A 23,807-nucleotide genomic window follows, 5' to 3' on the forward strand; every position below is an offset into this window, starting at 1 on the left:
TCAGCCTGTGGACTCGTGAATCACAAAGCACCCAGGGCTCAGCAAATCCTCGTATGACACATGTCATGTCGTGTCTCATTGCTCCAGCACGGTCCTCGCACCCTGCCCGCATCACCAGTAGCCACACACTTAACTACAGACGGACCGCTGACATCACACCCCCAAATTCACCCCTGCCCGCATCCCCACCTATGGAAAGCACAACACATTTTTCTCTGGGTTAGGCTGGTACCAGACTATTTGCAGGGGTGTCTGAATTTTGTTTCAGGGCGGCTGTGAGGATTTAGCAATTCCCAGCAGTCTTTAGTAGGTGTTTGAAACCACCTCAAAGTCGGCCGAGCAAGTCATCTGCGTGGGGAGAGTACCAAGGAGTTCCCACATCAGACATTCCTGGGAGGCGCTGCCCAATAGCAGCGGGTACAACCAGCGCTCTAATCACTGCTGAAATAATTGATAGCGCTGTCTATCCACACTATGACAGACAAAAGCTGAAATGTATTAAACATAGCAATCCATCATCCCGCAGATGGGTAGCAGGAGCCAACAGAGTTCAGAGGGAGCGACTCCTGCTGCTAACAATGGCTGAAGTACTGACAGTTCACTACTCCTCCTTGCTCCTCACCAGGCTCTTCTCCCAGCTTCCCAAGAGATAAATGAACAAACAGTCCACTAAAGAAGAAGGATTTAAATGCTGTAGACTGTTGATAGTTATTATTCCAACTCAGAATGTCTACAAACAAGCTTAATGAGATATCAATTCCCCTCTTTAAAATAGTAAAAAAAAAGAAGTAGTTACATTAAGGAATAGTGAATTCAAATAAAATAAGAACCCCCCCTCCCCAAAAAAAAAAACAAACCTCACCAAACTTAAAATTGTTAGGTGTGTAAATCTCATCTGAATATATGAGAAGCTGACGAGCTAAATATCTAGCACTGGCAGCTGGCAGCTGGAGACAAGCTACAAACAACAGTGCTCCAAATTAAGAAGTAATTTATGTGGAATACATCATTATTTTAACATGAAGGATACAAAGCTTTAAAGGGGAGAGAACTGCTAAAAGAATTTTAAAGAAAAGTAAGTCCAGAGCAAAGTAAAGCTATTTATGAAAGTTGATTTTTCTTCCCTGACTTATTTCTTGTAGGACACATGAGTCACATAATATAGCCAAAGGAAAAACTGCAACTGCTAACACCACATTAGTAAAGTATAAAAGGGAAAGACACTTTTCTTAGCATTTCAGCCTTGTCATTTCCAATTTTCTGCTCTTTGGACATGCTTGTATTCAAATTCTGGAACATCTATTCAGCATATCAATCCTAATTAGACAATCTGGGTCTGGAAAGGATGAGAGCTGGGTCATTTGCATAATTTAATCATAAATACTCAGTGATACATATTTCCAAATGCATTTGTACAATTATCTTTTCATCCTTGGGGCAATGGTATTAATATGATTAGGCAATATTTCTGGAAAAAACAGACAAGTATGCACTCTTTTTAACTGCAGCTTAGGGCGATATGAAAAATTAATTAATTTCTGAAGAAAATCAATTTCTGTACGTGACCACATTAGACATTGCTAAACCAAGACACAGAGTCCTTTCTCAATCAGAACATTTTATCATTCTTTTCCAAATTCTGATTGTTATATGAACATTTCAATAATAAAACTATTAGATTATTTAAATTATCTTAATGCATAGGCATGGAAAAGTGACTATTTCTTCTTCATGTTACCCCGACAGACATGGTGTTTTAAAATATGTATTGTTTGACCAGTCAATAGGAAACCTTAGCATTTGGTCTGAACTCATCTTATGTGATCTTTTATTAATGCACATTATACCGATTGAATTCAAGGACAGCAGGAAATAATTCAGCTCTGAAAACCGCAGCTGAAAAAAAATGGAACAATGCTAAGCGAAAGTATTTTAAAATTAATATAAGGTTTCTTCCTTGTTTGTTTTGCTACAAAGAATTAGATAAGGTGTTTCTTCAACAGAAGCATACACATTACAAAAATGTTGTGACATATGTGGGATACAGCCAAGCACCCAGGTGGCTAATCTCATTTTTAGAAGAAAGATACTGCTTTGTATGTTAATTGGTGCAAAAAAAAAAAATTACATTTATGTTTTTATATGTACCATCTTTATTTCTTCTCAATCAACAGAAAAAGTAGAAATTACTGCATGCAAATGTTCAATATTCATTTAATTTGCATGAAGGTGCTTGAACAATTTTTTTATTCTAACAAGCTCATTTTTCATGCGTTTTGTCTTTCATCCTAATCTAGCATCTGTCATTCCTTTTTGAAGTTATTATCGGCCCAATTCCCTCTTGGACATGGTTGCTGGGTGACCGGTATCTTAGCACCCACTTTGACAGGAACAGATGTGAATCTGATCAAGAGATTTCCCATGAGTACCTGAAATCACAAACAACTTTCGAGAAAAACAAACAGCCTTGCTGTCACCGTCCCTCTCTCACCCTCCTTCCCATCCCTTCCCCCATACCCTCCAAAAAAGAGTATGAGAAAGTTGATGCGGAGTTAACCAGCATCATTAAAACGCATTATTATCTGGCAGGTGAGCTCCCCCAACACCTCTCGAGCTGCTTCTGCCTTCAAACGCCAACTCTCAGCTTTAAGTTTTAACAACCCCCCCTTTGAATGCTTCCAAAGACGACTGCTCGCTTCTGAGGTCACCGTCTTCTAAACATTCTCACGTTGAACCTGTTTTCGTCACTTGAATGCTCTCATTTAAATCAATGGGATTATTCGTGTAAGCAAATTTCACATGCACACAAGCACCCACCAGTTGTTCTATAACACCTAACTCACATTTTGATTACAAATAATGTTCTTTGATCGCTCCCACACTTGGTTGCCGCTGTCTGTGAAATTCCAGCTTATGAAAACTCGACTAGCTACGCTGTCTGCTATTGCTATCCGAGTAGCAATACCGAAAACATTTAAGGAACTGCAGAATTTTATTACTTTAAACCATACAACTGAGATGCTATAGGCAACAGGACCCCTTATACAAAACAAAGCTTCCTGCTTGCAGGATTAAGACTTCTATGTACAGCTCAATAGCATAGTGACTACATTCATTGCTGCACGTGGGATATGGAAAAATAGGAAGAAACAGGAATTACAGCAGTATACTTCTGAAATAAACTTAGAACCATACAAAGCATAGCTAAGAATTTTCAGATTAAGCGTATTACTAAAAAAGACAAATTTTTCATTCCCATTTAACATCTCTGCCACAAGAATCTCGCCCAACATCAAAATCTATGGTAAAGCTTATTTCCTCTTGCTTGCTTTCCCAGGCACTACTCTAAACATAGCCCTGCTTAGCGAAGAGAAAGGACACAGTTGTGATCCAAAGACTGAAAATTTGATCATACATATGTAAACTCATAAGGCCGCATGTGACAGCAACACCGGATAAATTTGCTTTAACATGCTGTCAACCAGCCTTTCACTTCTGCCTCTTCACCATGCTACTCTTCAGCATGTTCCCAGCCCCATAGCCTCAGGGCTCCTGTCCCTACTGCTAGGGTTAGCAACTGCTCCCACTAAGCATCCTCTGTATCTGAAGTTTCCACAGTGCCTCATAAAATAGCTTCCATGAAGAATTGTAAATTTTCATCTTCTTTTTTTTCCAAATTCAGACAGGTGTGTGAGGAGAAGAAAGTAACCAGGAGAAGAGGAAAGAGAAAGGAAGAGCTTGAATTTTCACAGATCAGAATTTGTTCCTTCATTCTGAGTTGCTGTTCTATGATCAAAAAGATAACAGGGATTTTTTTTCTCTCTTTTAGTTTAGATGCAAAGAGAATTTAAGACAAACATTTCAATCACGTTGGAAGAATTTATTGCCACCTATAGGTGATCCTAAATTTAATTTAATTTCCCTCATTTACTACCAAAATCAGAAAGCAGCCAAAACATTTTATTGATAGGCCAAAAGCCTAGTCTGATCTAAACTTACTCTGGATATAGTAAAATTCAAAAAAATCTTCTACACAACTTAAGAACAACAGAACTACAAAGGAAAAGCCAAGCAAATAAGAAAACTGTTTAAGCTCCTAATTGTAACTGGACCTCTCTACCTTCCATTAAAAGTCATGTGGGAACAATACCATTTGCTGTGTCTTGGAAAAAAATATCCCCCACTGTATCCACTTAGGATGTCAGCACCACATAGTAGTCAAACCTGTTGATGGGACACGATGCACACATTTATAATAAATGCATAATGGTGATAAGTAATCACCATTTAGAAGACCTGCCTTTCGCTTTGCCAGTCAAAATAAGAGCAAGTCTTTGATAAGGTCCCTACAATGATACCTCGTGAAACTGTTCAATTATCCAGACTGGCAAAGACATTAATGGCTCAATGCAAACTGCACAGAAAAATTCACTGGTATGAAAAACGAACTACCAGAGTAAATAAACATCTTCCTACTTGTCTTGGCAACACCCTTATATCCATTTCTCACCTACCAATCCCTTTTGCCCAAGCCAAAAAAGGGCCTACAAACTCAAAACTAGCTCCCTCTGCCACATCCACACTGACAAAATGAAAGCCTACAGCCGGGGATCACCAGCTGAACTGTTCAGTCAATTGGAGTGCTAAGATGGCATTAAAGACAAAAGCATCTATACTAGATTAGTAGTATCCAAATTCGTCATTCATTCACTAGAAAGAGGTAGACTTATGCAGGCAGCTAATGCCAATTTCAGCACTGAAAATATATATCAAGGATTGGAAAGACTGACTGAGAATTAGAAAAGAAGGTGAAAGCAAAGCCTGGAAGGTTTGAAGAGCCTCTGTGGGATAGTAATTGCTGAGGCAAACTTAAGCTGAACAGAACACTCACTTAGTTTGTTAAATAAATCAAAATGCAAGCTAATTCTAATTTTAATGTAACCCTCTAAGTGCTTGAACTAAGGAACCCTTCCATGTCCTTAGGGCCCACTATTTCAACTTAGCTGGCATAGTCCAACCTGGCAATACACCAGCAGGAACACTTGGACAGTGTAATTACCACACCACCTCACCCGAGAGAGGTAAGCACTCACCCTGGGGTATTTAGGCTCCTAGCTCAAACCAAAGAACTGAAGGAGGAATGCCATGGGAGCATTATTATTACTCATTATTTCAATTGATTCCAAGATGAGGCAAGACGAACCACATTTTCCCAAATCCTGAGTTTTTAGTCCAAGTAAGGGAAGGAGAAAGGAAGAATGGAGTCTTGGGAGCCTTCTTGTGAACTGTCTCATTGGTAATCCCTTTAGAACCTTTAGAGCCACAGTGTCTCACATTCCAGGTGAGTAGCCCAAAATCTGCAGAGCTGCTCTCTTCTCTATGGCCCACACACCGTGTACTGACTACAGTCACTGCCTCCTCTTTTTCACATACAGGAAAACAAAGCCTGAGTTACTAAACCAAGAGGAGAGTTCACAGCTTGAGGATTTAGTCAAAACCAAAAAAATTCTATAATTTAAACTTTTTGCAGCGTAATTATATTGAGAAACCATTAGACATTTTGAAGAATTAGAATAGTGAACTGTTAAATATTAGGCAATTGACCCATACCTAATGTAAAGTAAGTTTCTGAAAGCGTCCTCAGAAAAATTTAGAAAAACAGGTGTAGGAGAAAATTCAAATGTGACCCGTAAGGCCCCAGAATTTAGAAATGAATTGGGATCAGTTCATTCTTTTCCCATGGGGTAACTTGTATAAATGTAATTCTATGGTTTCATAAAACCAGGTCAAGTTTCTGTCCCCTGAGGTCCTTTGGCAATTTGAAGCATGGCAGCACTTTTTCCTGGCTACAAGTTCAAATCTGCATGTGTTCTGGATTTCTGAAAGGAAGTGATTAGTCAAGCTGAAAAGACAGACCCATCCTGTTCAGAGCACACCTTCCACACAGAAAACTACTTGTAGGAGTCAAACACAACTTCACAGAACAGTATTTACAACTAGTTGGCTCTGTATTTTTCACCTCTAAAAAAATTCCTTTTCTCTCATCAGCTGGCACACCAAAGAGCGGACAAACTTACCACATAACAATGCCAGCAGTTTTAACTAAGGACATTCTTCTTTCCTTAAATGTCATAAAGTTCTCCAGTCATGTAGTCATACCTCAGAATATTTCTGAATACATGCATTTCGTAGCTATTATTTTATTACTTCTCATGATATCACTGTATTGTCCTAATTTAAGACACGTAAAATAAGACTCAATGAGACAAAATCACAGAAGGGGGTTACCAGAAAAGATGAAACCTCGGCTTGGCAGACCCACAACAGTATAGGCTCAGCAGCAGAGAGCTGAAGGTGGTGGAAGAAACTCCTTCAGGAACAACCTGAAATTATTCTGTTTCACACCACATCCACTGTGTCCAACTTCTATTGCAATGAGGCTGGAATGACAGTAGGTTGAGTCCGACCACTCAGTACAAATCTCTCTGTGTGGAACCACACATCTTCTGGGTCAACTAAAGAGATTTAAAGAGCAAAGGAAGGATAACAAAGAAATTTAGGTTGTTTGAGCCAACTTCTTAGGGGGTAAATCTGACATGCTCCTTCTAAAAAAAAATCCACCCTTTCCACCACTCTACTGACATGGTGCCACAGAAGCTCTGTACAATAAAATCTGTTGAAAGTTTATTAATTCTTAGCAATGTCCCACCTGTTGTACCTTGAGGTGGCCTCAAGCCAACCCAACAGCTGTGGCTATCCCCAAACGTGATGCCTAAAAACCTCACTGATGCCCTCCCCAGGAAATGCTATGGCTCCTTTCTTACATGATTTGCACGCATGCTCCTGAAACAGCTACATGCTGGTGAATTAGTATTTCTAATACATTTGTCTCATAGTTTCTCAAAACTGTATTTTATACACAGCTATACGTTAAATAGTAAATTATTGAAGCAGGAGCTTCTTTTCCTGTTACTGTCAATTTTAACATCATATTTCAGCAGCAAATTCATTTCAAAGGGAATGAATAGAAACACAAACCATCTATAATGCCCAGTAATGTAAGACAAAACATCTTATTACCATTTAATGTTTATTTTTTTAACCTGGCCCATTAAAAACTATGAGTATCAGCTTAAAAAAATCTGTAACAAACCAAAACCAAAACCAAGCAATCCTGCCTTGTATTGGAAAAATAGGCAGTGTAATTTGCACCAGAATCATGAAATTAGGCTTTACTGATAGACACAGAGGAAAAAAAAAAAATCAGCTATATTGTAGGAACTGTTCTAACAAGGTAAGATGTATTAAAAAAAAAAAAAAAAAAAAAAAAAAAAAGAGAACATATGACTTTTCACTTGTATTAGTCCTTATTATATATTTAATACCACCTGAGGTATTTTCTTCCCCCCATGCAGTAAATTACTGTTAAGGAAACAGAGGATAATTGAAAAACGGTTTCGCTTCCTTCCCAGCAAACTACCAGTGAGAATCAGCACTAGAATGTGAAGTGACAACCACGGCACATATTTTGGGAGCATGTATTCCCTTCAAAAAGAGACAGGCTTCATCCGTAATCCAAAAATTAATACAAAAAATCCCAGCAGAGGGTATGAAGCCACAGGTTATACCAAATTCTGATACTCATCAAATTCTGATACTCATTCCTGCAAAGATGTTGATTGACTTGCTGAAATTAATTAATAGGAAAGAATGCTCACAAAAACACTTAGATTGCATTAAATGCATGATGCATTAAAAAATGCATCATTAATCCATTTTATGCAACAAGAGTTAATTTACAGGACACTAAATCTCAAGGATTTTTCCAGTGCTTTCAAACTGTCCCTGCTAATGCAAGAAAGTATACAGCAATCCAGCTTCCTACCTAAGATGTCAACTGATTCTTTTATAGCACTTCCAAATATATTTTGCATATGCTTGGTTTAAAAGATACATGTAGGCTATTGAAAGCAACAGTAGTATCTGTATTTTTGAAGTTACACATATGGTTTGAAACCACAGCACTGTTTTTTTAATGTCAATAATTAAGTCCTACAGGTGACCTTGTCCAACAAAGAAAGGTTTTTACAGCAGGCCAAAAGACTGGAAACAAATTATATGCTTCGTAAAGACAGATAACATTGTCATCCATTAAAACATCATATAAAACCAATTAAAGTATGAAGTTTATATTTTTACCACATTTGGAAAAAGAATAGTTAAAAAATAATAGCTTTAGTAATGGGGTTTTTTTAAGGAATGCTCAAACTATCAATAAACCCTGACTAGGTTTATCACAAAACTATACAAACTGTACAAAACTTTACAAAACTGTAACCCATTGTTTGTACTTCTCTTAAAAATATAACATCTAGTACCAGAAAGTGGAGGTTTTTGTGTCCCATATATAAAATCATGATCCAGCTCTTAAAAAAAAAAATCATTAGTAAGTATGAGAATAACATGAAATCAAGGTTACAAAAGATGTTATTAAATAGTAATATGACATATTACCCGTTTCCTTTATATTTTGCTTTATATAACTTTCTGATTTTTTACAATCATTTCATGTAAAATGAAAAAGCAAAACACTTCCCAGATGTAAAATTCAGAAATAGTTTCTATTGTACAACAGTTTGTAAATACAAGCACATGCTGAGAGACATGTCCCAAACAACAACTTGTACTCCAAATGTAAAATACCTATTACCTGTTCTCAGTACAGCATGGTTAACAAGTGCTCTAACAGCAACATTCAGAGTTATGAACTTCAATCATGGCATCGTAACATTACAAGTATATTTCAGCTGTCAATTATGCTAAAGCATGTGCAGCAGTCCCACGTACTCCCATTCTTCTCCTTCTCCCCATCCAACTCCAGTATGTAACTCTTGTTATTTTGTCAGTCAGGTAATCTGTATGCACACCTACTGTGCCCTCTCATTCAGTCATACAATCTAAGGAACAAAATGAATGTAAAAAAATACATCTTAACAGCTAAGGTGCACTTTTTCCAGTATATTTAGTATCACATAAAATTAAGATGTGAATAAGAAAATTAGTCTGAAAGCTTTGCTTGAACCTGAGCTTTTTCAGATCAAAAGGGATTTAGGCATAATTTAGCCATTTGGCCAAGTCAAAGATTAATTCTATAAACTATAAGGATAAATAAAATTTTGTTACCAAAACATCTACTTATTTTAATGGAAAAAAATCCGGTTGGTGGGGCAAGATGCACCAGCAAATTTTAATTGCACCTGCTCCATTGTTCCTGGACTATGGCTAATTTCAGCCTTTCAATGGTCATAAAATCCCACTGTTCAATATTTGTAACAGAAAATATACTTCTTTTTCATACTGAAATAGCTTTCTTCTCCATGATGAAGATGCAAATTATGTGGGATGCAAAGAAAGTATCTAAAATAAATTACTTTTGGAGTGAACAGGGTACCTTTAAACAGATAAATGAACAGAAAGTTACGTTAAGTGTTACCCACACAAGTATTGTCAGGAGTGCACTACAAAAACTTTGGAATATTATATTGTATCAGAAACAATTTCATGAACACTAACAAAAAAAGGTTATATTATTTCAGAAAGTTTCTGCCTACAACTAGTAATGTGTTTTGATACCTACGATTTAGAAGATCTTTCCATTCAATTCTGCAAACTGCATTGTGTATATTTATCCACCTGCCATAGGAGGATGTTCACCCTAAAAGCAATTATCACAAAACATTGTTTAAAGCAAGGTGAACTAAAGTACATTTTGTGATCCATTTCCTCAGTCGCAAGCAGTTTCCTCATGCAAGCACTTTCATCAGTTTTGGTGGACGTATCCTGAACTATTGCTCAGGGTCTGCTTGGTTAAATATCCCATCTCTAAAAGAGACCTACAGAAATTCACGGAGGAGAAAGCAAGTTTTCAGTATTTTCAGAGTTGTCTCAGCTAATCATTGTGAGTGACTTAGAGCGGAAAATTCCAAATTGGGATGTAACTGGATGGTCAAAAACTGATCCCTCCTCTGATGAAACTGAGGGACATATTTTTCTACTTAATGCTATGGAAAATATACTATCATCTTTTTTCCTTTTGTTCCATAAAAAAAAAAAAAAAAACAAAACCCAAAAAAGTTTAAAACAGTTTGCAGTTATTAACACTCAATGCTAATATTCCACATTCTGTAGATTACAGTTGAATATTCTGCAATGTCTGTAAAATGAAACATCAGCACTTGTTAGGAGATGCCCCAGGCTGAGCACAGTATCAGATAAATAAGTAGAACATAGTGGGTTAAGGATAAAGTTATTCCCCAAAGCAAACTGGATTTTATTATTTCAAGTCATAGACATATCATCCTGATTCTAAATATAAAGATTTTTGGTTTATATTTCAGGATTTTTGAAAATAATTTAAATGATAATGGAAAAAGAAAAATTCTTCCTTAATTCACACTGGAGAAATTATCTATATATGAATTAACTCTCTGGATCATAATAGCTTTTTGCAGATGACTCTTCAGCTGTATCGTTTAAATACGTATTTAGGCAACTAAAAATTTACTGTCAATTCCTATTATGTCAGTCCACATTATGGCGCTGTTACAGCATGCACATTTAAAGATTATTGAAAAAATTACTGTTCATGTGCAGTATATAATTTGCAAAAGGTTAATCACTATTTTAAAACAATGAATGGAATTAACTCATAATGCAAAGCAGATGCCCCAAACGTTATTTTTAAAACAAAACATATTTAACTTATAAAAGAACAAAGAGGATCTAAACCCAGTCCTGTTGCTTAAAACCAGACAGGCATCATGGTTGTTTTGGACTCTTGTTTCACTGGCTCATACAATTTAGATAAAACTCTGCAGTTTCTAACTACTCTCTGCTATCCTACAGCCATTAATGAATTTTTACAGCTAAACTTGTAAAGCTCCTCCATGACTAGGCAACACTGGCAATGGTGAAAAAGAGGTTTACTTGTACCAGACCAGCAGGGATTGTAGTAACAATTTAATGTATCGATTAGGTAGTTCAAAAGGAAAATATTAAAATTCAATGCAGTGTATGAAAATTCTCTGCTTCGTATGCAATTCACTTTAGATGACCAGTCACAGAGATGGGCAGAAACAGGCATCTGGAATGATCTAGGAACAGGGGAAAAGAGAAGAGATACTATATGGCAGTCAAACAAGATTAGTGTTTCTAACAATTTTCAGAACCCACTCCGGATTACAGAACATCAAGCAGAACAACTTGTAAATAAGAGTGCTCCGAGTGCATTTTGGTTTACAACACTGAGGAGGGGCAGAGAAGAAGCCCTGGGTGGGCGCAGCAGCCTCCCGACACAGCCCATAGGGACACAACTGGGCACTTGCTCCATGTGCCCAGGGGGCTCAGCCACCCCAGCCTGTGGCTCCAGAAAGAGCCTAGAAGCCTGAGACTGAACCGAGCATTTTAACAGCCATGGCAGCGGTCTGAGGAAATAACACAGCTATCCACATAGCCCTTTCTTGTAAGTAAAGTTGATTCTGACCTGACAGTAAAACTAAGCTTTTTTACATAAACTACATCTGCCAAGAAAAGATTTCTTAATTATAAAGAAAGAAAAAAAAATACACAAAACTTTACCAATATTCATAGCTATGAGATAAAGGAGGAGGTAATCAAATTGAATCCTTGAGGAAGATTATGTGAAGCACTCAGGAAAAAAAATGTCCCCCTGCCCATCACTAGCAGGCCCTCAACAGCGTCGGCAGCACTTCTCGACAGGCAGCCAGCGTTCCCAGCGAAGTGTTCCCTTCCAAAGTATCAGATACCCTGCTCCTGCCAGCGACCGAAGTATCAGATTAAAGGGATAAGTAGTTCCGTCCTGTTGCAGTAAGTACGGGCCAAGGATCCCAGCTTTTAAACTACAATATTTACCATTAAATACAAAATGTAAGATAGATATTAAAGTACTGTTATTATGAGCAACTGGAGTCTTTTATTTTATTTAAGTCTAAGGAAACCACTTCCACACCTTTTACTCTGTCTTCATAGTTACTACAATTTATCTTCTGCCCTTCCAGAAGTCATCTTTGCTTGTAAAGCCTTCCACATTTCTGCTGATTATATTTTAATAATCTGTGGCAAGAAGGAAGGTCATCAATATAAACCACAGGTACTATATATTTGACATTCCTTCCAGCTGCACTTGCTGACCTATTCATTTAAAGTATCTGTGATCTGTACTAACCTATCTGGGTGAGATGCTCCTTTAATTAATACATTAATACAAACAGGGGGAAAAAAAAAAGCTATGCAAGTGAGCAGTATTCAGTAAACAAGGACATGCTAGGTCCACACAATTTGAGAGAAGCAGAAGCTAGGAAAGAGGGACTGAATAACTGCCGTGTAAGATGGGCTTTGAAGGGAATTGTTTCACGCTTAGCATCTTTCCCCTTTACATTTAAAAATCAATTAGGTTGTTTTCCAAAAATTGTAAATAGCTTCCAAAGGCTGCAAATAATTTCCCACTTTAAGTATGAATGTCAATGAACTCATTCAAAATCATCTTCAAATGTCAGAAAAGATTAACATGTCCTGGTCACAGAAGGGAGGTCAGAAGAAAGCGCACGCTTTTAGCCTTTACTCGGGTGGGCACGATCCAAAGCCAGCCTACATCTATGGGAAAACTCTAGAAAGGGATCCAGCATGGCAAAATTCCACAACAAGTGCTTAAAACACAAGAGACCAGAAACAATCTGAGATCAATAGCTTCCAGGTCATTAATCCTAGGCAGGTGACATCCAGTGCACAGCTCGCTACTCTCTTTCACCCACACATTCAAGAAACCTGACTCGATCGGCATCTAGTAGCTCTAAATATTTTCCATGTTTTGCCTTTATCCTTCCCCTATTTGTTTGGCATATGGCTTTCTAGCATCCCATTAATGTCAAACCGTTTAATCGGAATGTAAGCTAAATGCACAGTTTGCTATTTCCTGGATTTCTGTTTGGCAGCCAATGCTTTTCATGAGGAAAATAAAAGCAAAGGTCAGTATGACCAGAAAAGAAAAGTCATCTTCCATAACGGAAGCTTATTTTTCCAGTGAACTGATACACAAGCCTAATTTTGAAAAAGGTCCTTTAGTATCATGTTATTATTAGTAGTATCACAAATAAACACAGAAACCAATTCACTTTACAGACCTCCACATTAAGCATTCAATAGAAAATCCCTTGGTGCTTTATTGATTTTTGTTTTATTGATTTTTTAAATAGCAATATCACAGTTAAAATGTATCATTTTGGTGAAACACATCTAAAACTTTTCCGTCTCAAAATAAGTTATTACAAATTATTTCCACAGCAACTGGCAACTAACGATTCAATCCATTTAAAGAACAACAAAGTAATGGCTTTATTTGGATGCCTTTTTTGATTAAATAACATATTAACCTTGATGAAGCTTTCCAAAAAGGGATTAGCGTACTCGAGTGCATCAGCTGATTATGAGACAAATATAACAGTGATAAGATGCTGGTTCAAAATTTTTGAATCTGATGAGTACAACAATTTAGCCGCTAGGATGGAGTTGGTTCTTCCAGTTTCCATCTCAACAGTAAAGTGTCCACCCAGGATACAAAAAGACATCACCCAGCTAAAGTATGCAGTAACTGGGAGTCAGGAAAGGTCACTTAAATCACTAAAATGAGTAGACCAAAATACTCTGCATAATTACTGTCATGTCAGAAATAATTAAAAATAATTTGCAAAGAATGAAGAATTAAATGTATTAGAGGGGAAATCCAGAAAGCAAATACAGATTTATCTTCCCATTTTGACCAAAACTCACTGATCCACTTTGCTTTATTCGTCTATACTGTAATAATACATTTTGCATACCTATTGTATATCCTTTCCATTAATTTATTTGCTTAATGGATGTATAAGTAAGCCTACTACAATTACGCTTTTTAAGGGTCAAATCCTACTCACTTCTGAACCCACTACTGTAATTTCTACCACACTGGATGATAACACAGCAGACCTCAGGAACAGCTGAAACACAGCCGATTCTGTGCTGTTGACATAATCAAGCCATGTTACAACCAGCCTGCCAAACCCTTTTATAACCCTGCCAAGTCCAGGAATTGGTGTCTCCATAAGCCCCTAGCCACCCCCAATAAAAAAAGAAAGTTTCTGTATTTCTTAATTCTACATGTTCAAATTAAAATTCACACGGTTATGACCGCGGCACAGTAAAACTTCCATAAGTTTATTTTAAGGACCAAATCTTGGAACTCTCACAGAGTTATTGCAAGTTACACACCACACGGACACACACACACACACACAAAACCCCAACCCAACAATTGTCTAAGAGCAGCTATTAATATTCATGTTGATTCCACATGAAACAACAGCAGAGTTACCCGAGCAGCTACAGTTATGCCAGCGCTTGGAAGTTATTCCAGGCTGTTTTGTCCTGCTGCCCTGATTATTCAGGAACTTCAACAATCCATCCAGCAACTGCCACCGCAGAGTAAGTGCTCTGCTTCGCCCGGCTCTATGCTAATGACTGCCAGGCACCCTCTGCTGAGTCGGGGGGGATGCAGGGAAGGAGGAGGGGATGTCACACGCCCCGCCATTGGGGACGGGACGGGACGGGCAGGAGCACGGCATCGCGTGGGGTTAATTCCCCACGTGTTGGTTGTTGCTGCACCTTGAAATCTGACAATGGGAAAGTGAAACGAGCCCGGTCTGTTTGTTTGGGTATACGGAAAGTAGCACCGGGACTTTGTCCACGACCTCCTCCGTGGGAAGTTCCCGGCGCCCCTCCAGCGCGGCACAGCCCGAGCCCCCCGCCCCCGCCTGGGGCAGGGCGAGAGCCCCCGGGAACTGGAGGCGCTTCCGACCGCTCTGATCTCGGGGTCACGGCAGTTATGCGATCCCTTCTCCTTATCGAGCACATTCAGCCCTGTAACCTACAGATTGAGAGATAACAGCCCCACGCGTTCGCCCTCCATTGCAAAGGCGGCTGCTATTGCATCAGGAATTTCCCCTTTTGCCGGCTCCTTCTATCCCCCCGACACTCGTCCCAGGCTGTAGCAAGTTTGGGGCTCGCCTCCCCGGCCCGCGAGGTGCGGGGACAGCCCCGCACCGCCCGCTGCCGCAGCGCCGCTCTCCGCCCCCGGCGCCGGCCCCGCCACCGCGCCCGCGTTACTCTGCGCGGCAGCAGCATCCAGCCTTGCCAGATCCTGCCGCGCTCCCGCTGCCCCCCGTCTCCTCCTCTGGGGGCTGGTGGGGGCCTGGAGCTGCCCGCACCTGCTCCTCGGGGACCGACACCCCCACCCCCCCACCAAGGAAGCAGCCCAGCCCGGCCGCCTGGCACCTCTCCCCACTGCCCCAAAGAAAAGCTGCCTCCACCTCCTCCTCCTCCTCCTCGCCGTCTTCCCGCCCTGCCTTCACCTCCCCCGTTCGCCATGTGGCAACTGCCTTAGAGCCCTACACAAAAAGTGCACGTGCCCCCTCGGATGTGTGACAGCAGCTGATGGCCAAGCGGCCTCCATCGCCCCGGAACGGGCCCGGCGCCCCATCCCAGTGAACGCGACACCCCTGCGTCTATGTCGCCGTCCCCCCATCAGGACCGCTCCCCGCCCACTCCCGAGCACCCTTCGGGCGGCTTTTTCCCAGGGTTGCCCGCTTTAAAGATACATCCAAGGATAAACTTCAGCTGGAGGTTCGGTCAGAAAGCACTTTCTGGCCCCTTCCCACCCCCGCCGGCCCTCCGCTCCCGCGCTGCGCTGCCCGCGGCCGCCCCTACCCCCGGCATGCCTCGGCCCGGGGGGCAGGGAAGGGGACAATGACAGGGCGACACTTGCAAGGCGCAGCGGGAGGGGGGCACGAACACGGCTTCCCCTTCCCCCCTCCGTCCCACCAAGAAGCAGCGCTGCTGGCTGCGGAGAAGGCCGGCTGGGTGCCGGGGCAGCGCGGGAGGGGGCAGCGGGAAGCGGCGCCCGGACCGCACCGCGCGGGGGTGGGACGGGGGCGGCGGCGGCGGCGGGGGGGCCGGCGGGGCGCGCGTGTGCCTTGCGGCGCTTACCTGGCGTTGGTGCAGTCGTTGTAGAGGGTCTCGAAATCCTTCCTGGAGATGAGCTTGCAGCGGTTGACCCCGGGCTGGATGGCCCCCAGCCCCCTCAGGATGCGGACCTGCTCCACGTTGCAGACCACGGGCGTGATCTCGAGCCGCTTCAGCTTGGTGTAGACCGTGTGCAAGCCCCCCACCAAGTGCTTCAGGAAGAGGTCGAAAGCCTGGGGCAGGCAGATGAGTTCGCAGCCTTCCACGGTGAAGGAGGCCACTTTGGCCCCCCTCAGATCCACCATCTTGCACTCGTTATTCTGGGGGGTGTTCTCCACCGGGGACGGGGTCGAGTACACGGGCTTGCCGGGCAGGCTGCCGGCCGCGCTGGCCGCGCTGGCATTGGGAGTGGAGGTGCCGCCGCTGCCGCCGCCGCTGCTGCTGCTGCCGCCGCCGCCGCCGGTGCCCAGGCTGGGGCTGCCGCCGCCGCTGCCGCCGCCGCTGCCGTTACCGCCGCCGCCGCTGGTGGTGGAGGTGACTGTGGCCGCCGCCGCTGCGATGGGCTCCGGCCGGAATAGGTTTGTCCCCGAAGCGGCCGGCGGGGGAGCGATGGACGGAGACGGAGAGGAGGTGGCCGACGACGAGGTGGCCGACGACGAGGTGGTGGTGGTGGTGGTGCAGGCGGCAGAAGTTGAGACCGGAGGCTGAGGGGGGACCAGCTGGGTCGGAGGGATCAAAGCAGCCGGTACGGCCATGGTCACATATACGGCGGAGGGGGCAGGGGGAGGGGGGAAAGTTCCCACACACACACGCAGGGGAAAGGGGAAAAATGAAAAAAAAAATTATTAAAAAAAAAAAGAGGAAAGGAGAGAAGGGAGGAGGGGGGAGAAGAAGGGGGGGATAACCCCAGATCAGGTGCTGCGGCGAGCGAGAGAGCAGGGGGCAGAGTGAGAGAGAGAACGCACAAAGTGTCCCGCAAGTGGGGACGGAGGAGGAGGAGGAGGAGGAGAAGTCCGCTCCGGGCGGCGGGGCTGGGGCCGAGGGGAGGGGGAGGGCAGTTTCTTTTTGTGGTCCTTGCTCTAGCACCACGTTAAAGACGAAGGTGAAAAGGAGGAGGTTTGAAGGACTTCGGTTCTCTCTGGCAAGTACATTGATCAAAGATTGAGAGGGGAATGACAGAGAGAAAATGAGCGGCGAAGTGCTGGCTGCTGCCGCCGCCGCCGCCGCTCGCTCGCTGGACGAGTTGTTGTTGTCACACGGTGCGGAGGGGAGGAGCTCCGGCAACTTGAAATACCCTTTGAAGCAGCAAAAGGCTCACTCACTAGTATTAACCCAAATTATCCAACCAGGAACCCGGAGCAGGAAAACAGAGAGAGAGGGAGAGAAGTCCCTCTCCCCCCTCCTTCAGGAACCGTTAGATTACATGTTTCATATTTCACCTCACCAGAGATGAGATGTAATTTTCCCAGCCCTTTTCAACAGTCGCTTGTCAACACAGTTTGTGGAGAAGCACGAGCGTCTCCAGCGCTCCCCCAAAGCCGGGCGGGAGCGGGGGAGCCGGGGCGCGGGGCGGGCGCTGGGCACCGCACACCTTGCCGGGGCAGACAAAAGCAGACACCTCCGGACGGGGCTGTTGCTCTTGCTGCTGCTGCGGCTCTCCCGGGACCACAGACGCTCCTCCCGGCGGGGTGGGAGCTGCTGCCGAGGGTGCCCTTTGTTGCGCGGCAGGCGGCGGCGCCAGCTGCGCGGGGCGCGCACGGGCAGCCCCACGCGGCAGCATCCGCGGAGGACTTTGCTGCGGCGGCCGCGGATCGGAGGGGACTACGAGGCACTACGGCTCAGGCCGCCGAGACGCCGCGCCGAGCGGGCTGCGGCGGCACAGAAGTAACTTGGCAGAAGGGCGGGCGGCCCGCGCAGGTCCCGCCGCGCAACAGGTGCGGGCGGCGCGCAGCGGGCGCGCAGCCCCGGCCCGGCCCCTCCGCGCCCCGGAGCGCGCAAAGTCAGCCGGCGCGCTCGGCCGCGCATGCGCGGTGGGCGGCGGCGGGCGCGGTACCTGCCGGCCCCGAGGCGGGATGCGGCTGGAGCGCGTCGGGCAGCGGGCGAGCCGGGCGCCGTCCTGCGTGTCGGCAGGGCACTCCGCACACTGAGAGGGGTAAAGAAATGGCCACTGGTACCGAGCGGGGGGTCTGCAAAATCAGCGGTCGGTGCGTGCGTAGTTCTTCCTGTTTCAAAAATCCGCCCTGCGTGTACTTAATTGCCATGCATGTATGTGCCCATAGCCTTTTTTTTTTTTTCCTATGATACTATTACATGAGACATGACTCACGGGATGACACATCTGTAGAGTGGATAATCTCAACTGTATTAATTTGGTGCAGGGGAATTTCCACAGTATCAGACATAAACTGTTCTCATATGATCTGCTTGCTTATTATACTGTAAGTTTAATTTACGGGAATTTGTTCTAGTGCCACTTAAGACAAGTTTTGCTTGTGAGAGTTAAGCTATCCTGCACTAAAATCTTTAAAATTGCAAATAAAACCATGAAAACACAGAGTAATGTTTTACTTTAAAGTCTTTTGTACTCATAATTGTGCAGAACACTTACTTGAGCCATTTTTAGGTGGGTTTTTTTGAGAACGTTTATCTGGAGGAGCATATACAACTTGAGTTCCGATGGTGGCATCCCAGTGGTGGGATCTAGTGTTGCATAAAACTTGTAATTTCAAAATCTAAATACACTGCCTCTTCCTGTTTTTCACTTGTAGAAAGCCAACTCTGTCCATATTTTCTTTCCCTCACCTGTTCTTTTTGCACGTCACCTTCTCTCACACCTTGTGAAGACAGAACAGCTCCGTAAGAAGATCAGGACAGAGCCAGACACGCGTGATACTGCCACTTGGAGATCTGGGTGAACTCTAAATTAGGAAAGCTACCACTTCATTTGTTCCCTACTTTTCCTACAACATGATTCCTACACCAGCTCTTCTGTTTTTCTATTTGCTGTGTGGTCCCACAGATACATAATTCTCATGGTCCAAAGGAAAAGGTAGTTTGAAAAGGTTTACTGCCAGGGGTTTGGGTTAACCTTGATGATATCAATTCAACACTGGGATTAGAAAGCTAGAAAGAAAGATTTTTGAAAAGGCTCGAGATTCCTCAAAGCTTCTGGCATGGTAAGTGTTTCTAATTATTATGGGGAGTGTCTCAATTTAATTTAACTCGCACCTATACTGACACACTCACATAAACCAATAAATCCTGAGGTCATCCTTTGTAAACTTCTCTAGATTGCATTCCTCTTAGTTGCTGACGCTTTCGTGTAATAATATTGTTGGGTGTTTTCTTTTTCTCTCTCTGAGTTGATATCAGCAAAACTCAAATTACTGTAACTGATATTTGAAAATTCTCCCTGTGTCAAGTGAAGACTTATGGTGCTGAAATCAATAAGACTGTTTAAAATTCAAAGACCTGCAAATCGTTCTTTTTGTCCTTTGATAGGGCCTGGGCTGATTAAAATGCGACCAAGAAAGCTTAATTGCTGCACTAATTAAGAAGTCTTTAATTTCTTTCCTGGAATATTGTTTGAAGCAGGGTTTCTGTTCTGCTCATGTAGCTGTTCAGGGCAGGTATTCTCTCTCTTTCTTCTTTTTTCTTTTTACCATTTTGGTATATTAAAATGTATGTTAAAGCAGTAAGATGTATTGACAGTGATTATTATTTATTGCTTTAAAAAAAGACTGATATGGAGTTCACTATTTTATTGAATTAAAATTTTGAGGGCAGCTGTAAAGGGTAAAATGCAATTACAAAATGCATTGTAGCTGTTGCATTTTAAGGAATTTGAACACTTGAATGACAGGAGCTAGGATAGTACACCAGCTCCCTCCCCCATCTGCAGTTATTATTGATAATTAAATATTTAAATTCATTCAGTGAAACACCCCAGAAAAGTGTTTGTCTCCTGAACGTGTGTGAAGGAATGGACCGGGAGAGGGGATGCAACAGAAGGTATGCACCTGGTAAGGATGAACAGTGCATTATCATGTTAAGTTCATCTACAATTTTTTTTCCCCTGCATTTCTTTGGAGTTTATTTTCCTTAGAAACCTTTCTGTCTTGTGTCTCATCTTACCCTTGTATAGTGACCTATTTTGTTCATTGCTTCTGAAAAGGAGAAACTAGATGATTTCACAAAGCTTTCTGTGATCAATAGAGTAATGTTTTAGGTTTAATCATGCTGCATTATAATTCTTGCAAACAACTGCCAAGCAGAGATTCTAAGAAATGAGCAAGTACTGGCGCAGAGAAGGTAAGTTCTGCTTTGCTTTAATCTCAGGTCTCGAGCAGCAATCCCCCTTTGAAGAGCTATCTGCTATTTAGAGGGAAGACTGAGAGAGAGGGAGGGACCTCATACAGAATCCCCCCGCATCGCTCAGGAAAATAGACTCATAGAAATGTAAGTGTGTGAAAAGGGATCCTTTTTTGCTTCTCTTCCACCAAGACATTTACTAAACATTGACAAACACCACGAATACAATTGAGATTGATGTAAAGTGTTGTATCAGTAGTAAGAAACTGGATACTGCAGCGCTGTTTTTCTAATTGTTGTGTTATAGTCAAAGTAGCACAAAACCTTGTCCAATACAAATACAAACTGGATTCCTTTCAGTGACAGGACAAATAGATAACATGCTTAATAGATACAAAGGGAGATTTGCCATTCCAAGCACGACGTCACGCTAATTATGTTTACTCTAATTGAAAGCAAGGTTTTGGGGAACCTGAAATTACTCATAGGATATTTTTAATAGCTGAATAATAATAAAGTGCAGCAAACGTTGATCACAAACCTTTTGGTCTTTCAAAAATCTATTGGAAAATTAAATGAAAAGTGGAGTTTGGTACAAACAATGCCCCAGGGCAAAAAAACAACTAACACTAGATTTTCCAGTCCAGCCATAACACAAATCAATTTGAGCACACTTCTATAGCCAGACTGCCAGATTGTTATGACTGCTAATTCACTCAATCAAACAGTACATTAGTACACTGGGCACAAACACCTTTAACAATAGCCTGCATTTCTGAACAGTCCACCATATATCATAAAAAACCCAAAATACATGGCAAGATTGCTTTCACATTCTGTTTACTACAAATTGCATTTACATATGGTGCCTGCCTAACAAAGGGGAAAAGAAAGTGGTGGGAGAATGAAAGTGAAGAAACTTCTGGAGCCACTAAAAATAACTTTTAAAGTCCTTAAAAACGAGATTCTGGGAGCACTTGCTCCTGCTTGCGCTGATGTTTAATGTGAACCTCTCAGGCAGAGAGCTGACAGCAGAGGCTGGCCATCCCGTGCACAGAGCTGGATGGGGAATTGCTGCGGGCTTGGCCGCTCGCACACGCCCTGCCTAGCCCTGCCTAGCCCCAGCCCCGGCACTTCAGCGCTAGAGCGGCTTTTGCCGGCTGTACTCCGCGAGTCAGCGCGCTGGCTCCGGGGGTGTGCACCGCCTGGGCAGAGGGGCAGGATTTAGCCCCAGGGAATATCCCTCAACTCCTCCCCTTCATCCCCACGAGCAATGGGTGTTATCCCCGGGGATGCTAACTGGTGATGCGACCAAGGACGCGCTGTACTGAGGGATGCGATGACCGACGGCTCGGGAGCCCGCGCATCCCTTCCCTCCCTCCGCGCCGGCATCCGACACACGGACACACGCACGCCCCGCACACACGCCCACGCACAAGCGCATGTATGGAAATTGCAAAAACCAAACGCCAATTAAGCTACTTGCTTATTTGCGATTTTTTTCTCCCCCTTAAATCGCTATTCTGACTTCAGAAAAGGCGTTTCGAAGTCAGTAACTAAAACAGCCCTTCTGTCGATCTGAGCCTCTCGGTCACGTTGCTGCTACCAGAGCCACATGGTGAAACGGATCGGGTCGTGGTCCCCTCCCGGGCTGGCTCGGGATGGATGGATGGATGGATGGATGGATGGATGGATGGATGGATGGATGGATGGAGCAGTGGCTGGGCCCTGCCTGCTAACATTCACCTGACAACTGACAGCCGAGCAGGAGAGCTGCAGCGCGGGGAGGAAATGAAAACCAACTTCCCGGCGTGATTTAAAAGAGGGCTGGGATAGACAGGGGGCCCTCTGTGTTGTATGAGTTAGACTTGGGCTCTCATTAGAGGTCCTCAGTCCAACGTGCTAATTCACCTACCAACAGGTAGGAAGAGTCGCTCGGAGCAATAATTACGAAGTACAAAGCCCTTGCCATTAAATTATGTTAAAGCGCGGCGATCTAATCTGAGCTGCCCTTTGCCGTGCCTTCCCCCCTTTACAGAATTAGTTCGCTCAGCCGCTCCATCCCTCGCTCCCAGCCCAGGCTAATGGGAGCACCGGGGAGCCGGCCCCGGGTTCAGCGCTCCAGGCTCTCCAGCGCGGTCCCTGCCGGAGCACGGGGACCGCTCCTGCTGCTCCGTGCCCGGGAGCGGGGGAGAGCGGCGGGATCCGCCTCCCTCCGTGCATCCCGCGGCCCCGCCGAGCCCCGGAGCCGCCGGGAGGGGAGCCCGGCCGGGCGGAGGGCGGCGGCTCGGCTGCCGCTCCGGCGCTAATTGCTTCCCGTAACAATATTAATAACAGCGGCAAAAATGCACAGTGCTGCCTTCTTTTTATATAGGAACTGACAGCCTGCGAGACGCAGCCTCTTCTTCCTCATGTCACTTAAGTGAATGGAAAACAGTTGTGGGGGGAGGGTGTTACCTTTATTATTCCCATATTTCAAAAAAGCAGACAAACATTATTAATTGGGTTTTTTTTTGAGGTGGGGGTGAGGAAGGATTTTTAAAAGTCCGAGCCCTTGCTTGAAAAGTTTCAGCACAGAGCAGAATTTTATAGAGAGTTATAAAACTCTGGGTAAAGGGGGATGTTATAAATGGAAGTGCTGACACAACCTTAACTATAGCGTGTAAACGGCTATGCTATAATATCCATTAAGCAGAAAGAAAAATAAGATGGCTGATCAATAATTTATACAAAGAGTACCAACTGCAGACATAATAACTGTAATGTTTGCAAAGCAATCTCTCGCTCTCCAGGCTTAGCAGTAAACTAGCGGGGCTGTTAATTTCCAACTCCTACAGGTAAGAGTACAAACAAATTACTTAAACTTGTATTTTGCTCGATATTTTGCATGCCTCGGTAGGATAAAATACAATTTAATTACGATGCAACTTGGGCTGATTGAGGAGCCTCCCCCTCCCTCCCCCTTTCCTCCTGCCCGCCCGCCTGCTCCTCCGAGGGGACCTTCTTGGGCAAAGCTCCGCCCGAGAGACAGGAACAGGTCGCTTGGACGGGCGTTGTAAACGGGTCGACTTTTGGGTCACCGTAGTTCGAATTTTGGGTCACTGTAGTTCTTCGGAGAGTTATTCACACACGGAAACAAAACGGAGCCATTTAACTTCAAAAGAAAGTTACAAGGTTTTTCAGTGCCACGAGCTGAAACACAATACCCCCACCGGCCCGATAAGCATCAGCTGTCAGAGGACAATGCACTGGCTTTCCATGCATCAGGCTACCGGGGAAAAAAAAATCCGCTTTAGGGAAAACCAGTGCTTCTGCCACTGTCGTAAACGAGAGTAGGCAAGCAATTGATCTCTTCATTGGCATTGGGAGCGTTATCTCCCATTTCTGTCTACTGTATTTATGTAGCGAAACAGAAGAACAAAGTC

At 43.7% G+C, this 23,807-nt stretch overlaps 2 protein-coding genes across 5 annotated transcripts in view; one reads left to right on the forward strand and one right to left on the reverse strand.

Annotated features, from left to right (window-relative positions):
• Window positions 1-16,840, reverse strand: part of DACH1 (dachshund family transcription factor 1) — a 351,434-nt gene extending 334,594 nt beyond the window's left edge. For all 4 annotated transcript variants that reach the window (XM_059466137.1, XM_059466139.1, XM_059466135.1 and 1 more), the window contains exon 1: window positions 16,096-16,840. In XM_059466137.1, coding sequence (XP_059322120.1) covers window positions 16,096-16,826 — 731 coding nt within the window. In that variant the 5' untranslated portion in view covers window positions 16,827-16,840. The remainder of the gene's footprint in view (window positions 1-16,095) is intronic.
• Window positions 16,841-17,520: 680 nt separating this feature from the next.
• Window positions 17,521-21,610, forward strand: LOC132087599 (myristoylated alanine-rich C-kinase substrate-like). The gene is made up of 2 exons (XM_059493953.1): window positions 17,521-18,336; window positions 21,404-21,610. The coding sequence occupies exons 1-2, from the start codon at window positions 17,521-17,523 to the stop codon at window positions 21,608-21,610; spliced, it is 1,023 nt and encodes a 340-aa protein (XP_059349936.1).
• The last annotated feature ends 2,197 nt before the right edge of the window (window positions 21,611-23,807 follow it).

This window comes from Ammospiza nelsoni, chromosome 2 (genome assembly GCF_027579445.1).
Source record: "Ammospiza nelsoni isolate bAmmNel1 chromosome 2, bAmmNel1.pri, whole genome shotgun sequence".
Lineage (NCBI taxonomy): Eukaryota > Metazoa > Chordata > Aves > Passeriformes > Passerellidae > Ammospiza > Ammospiza nelsoni.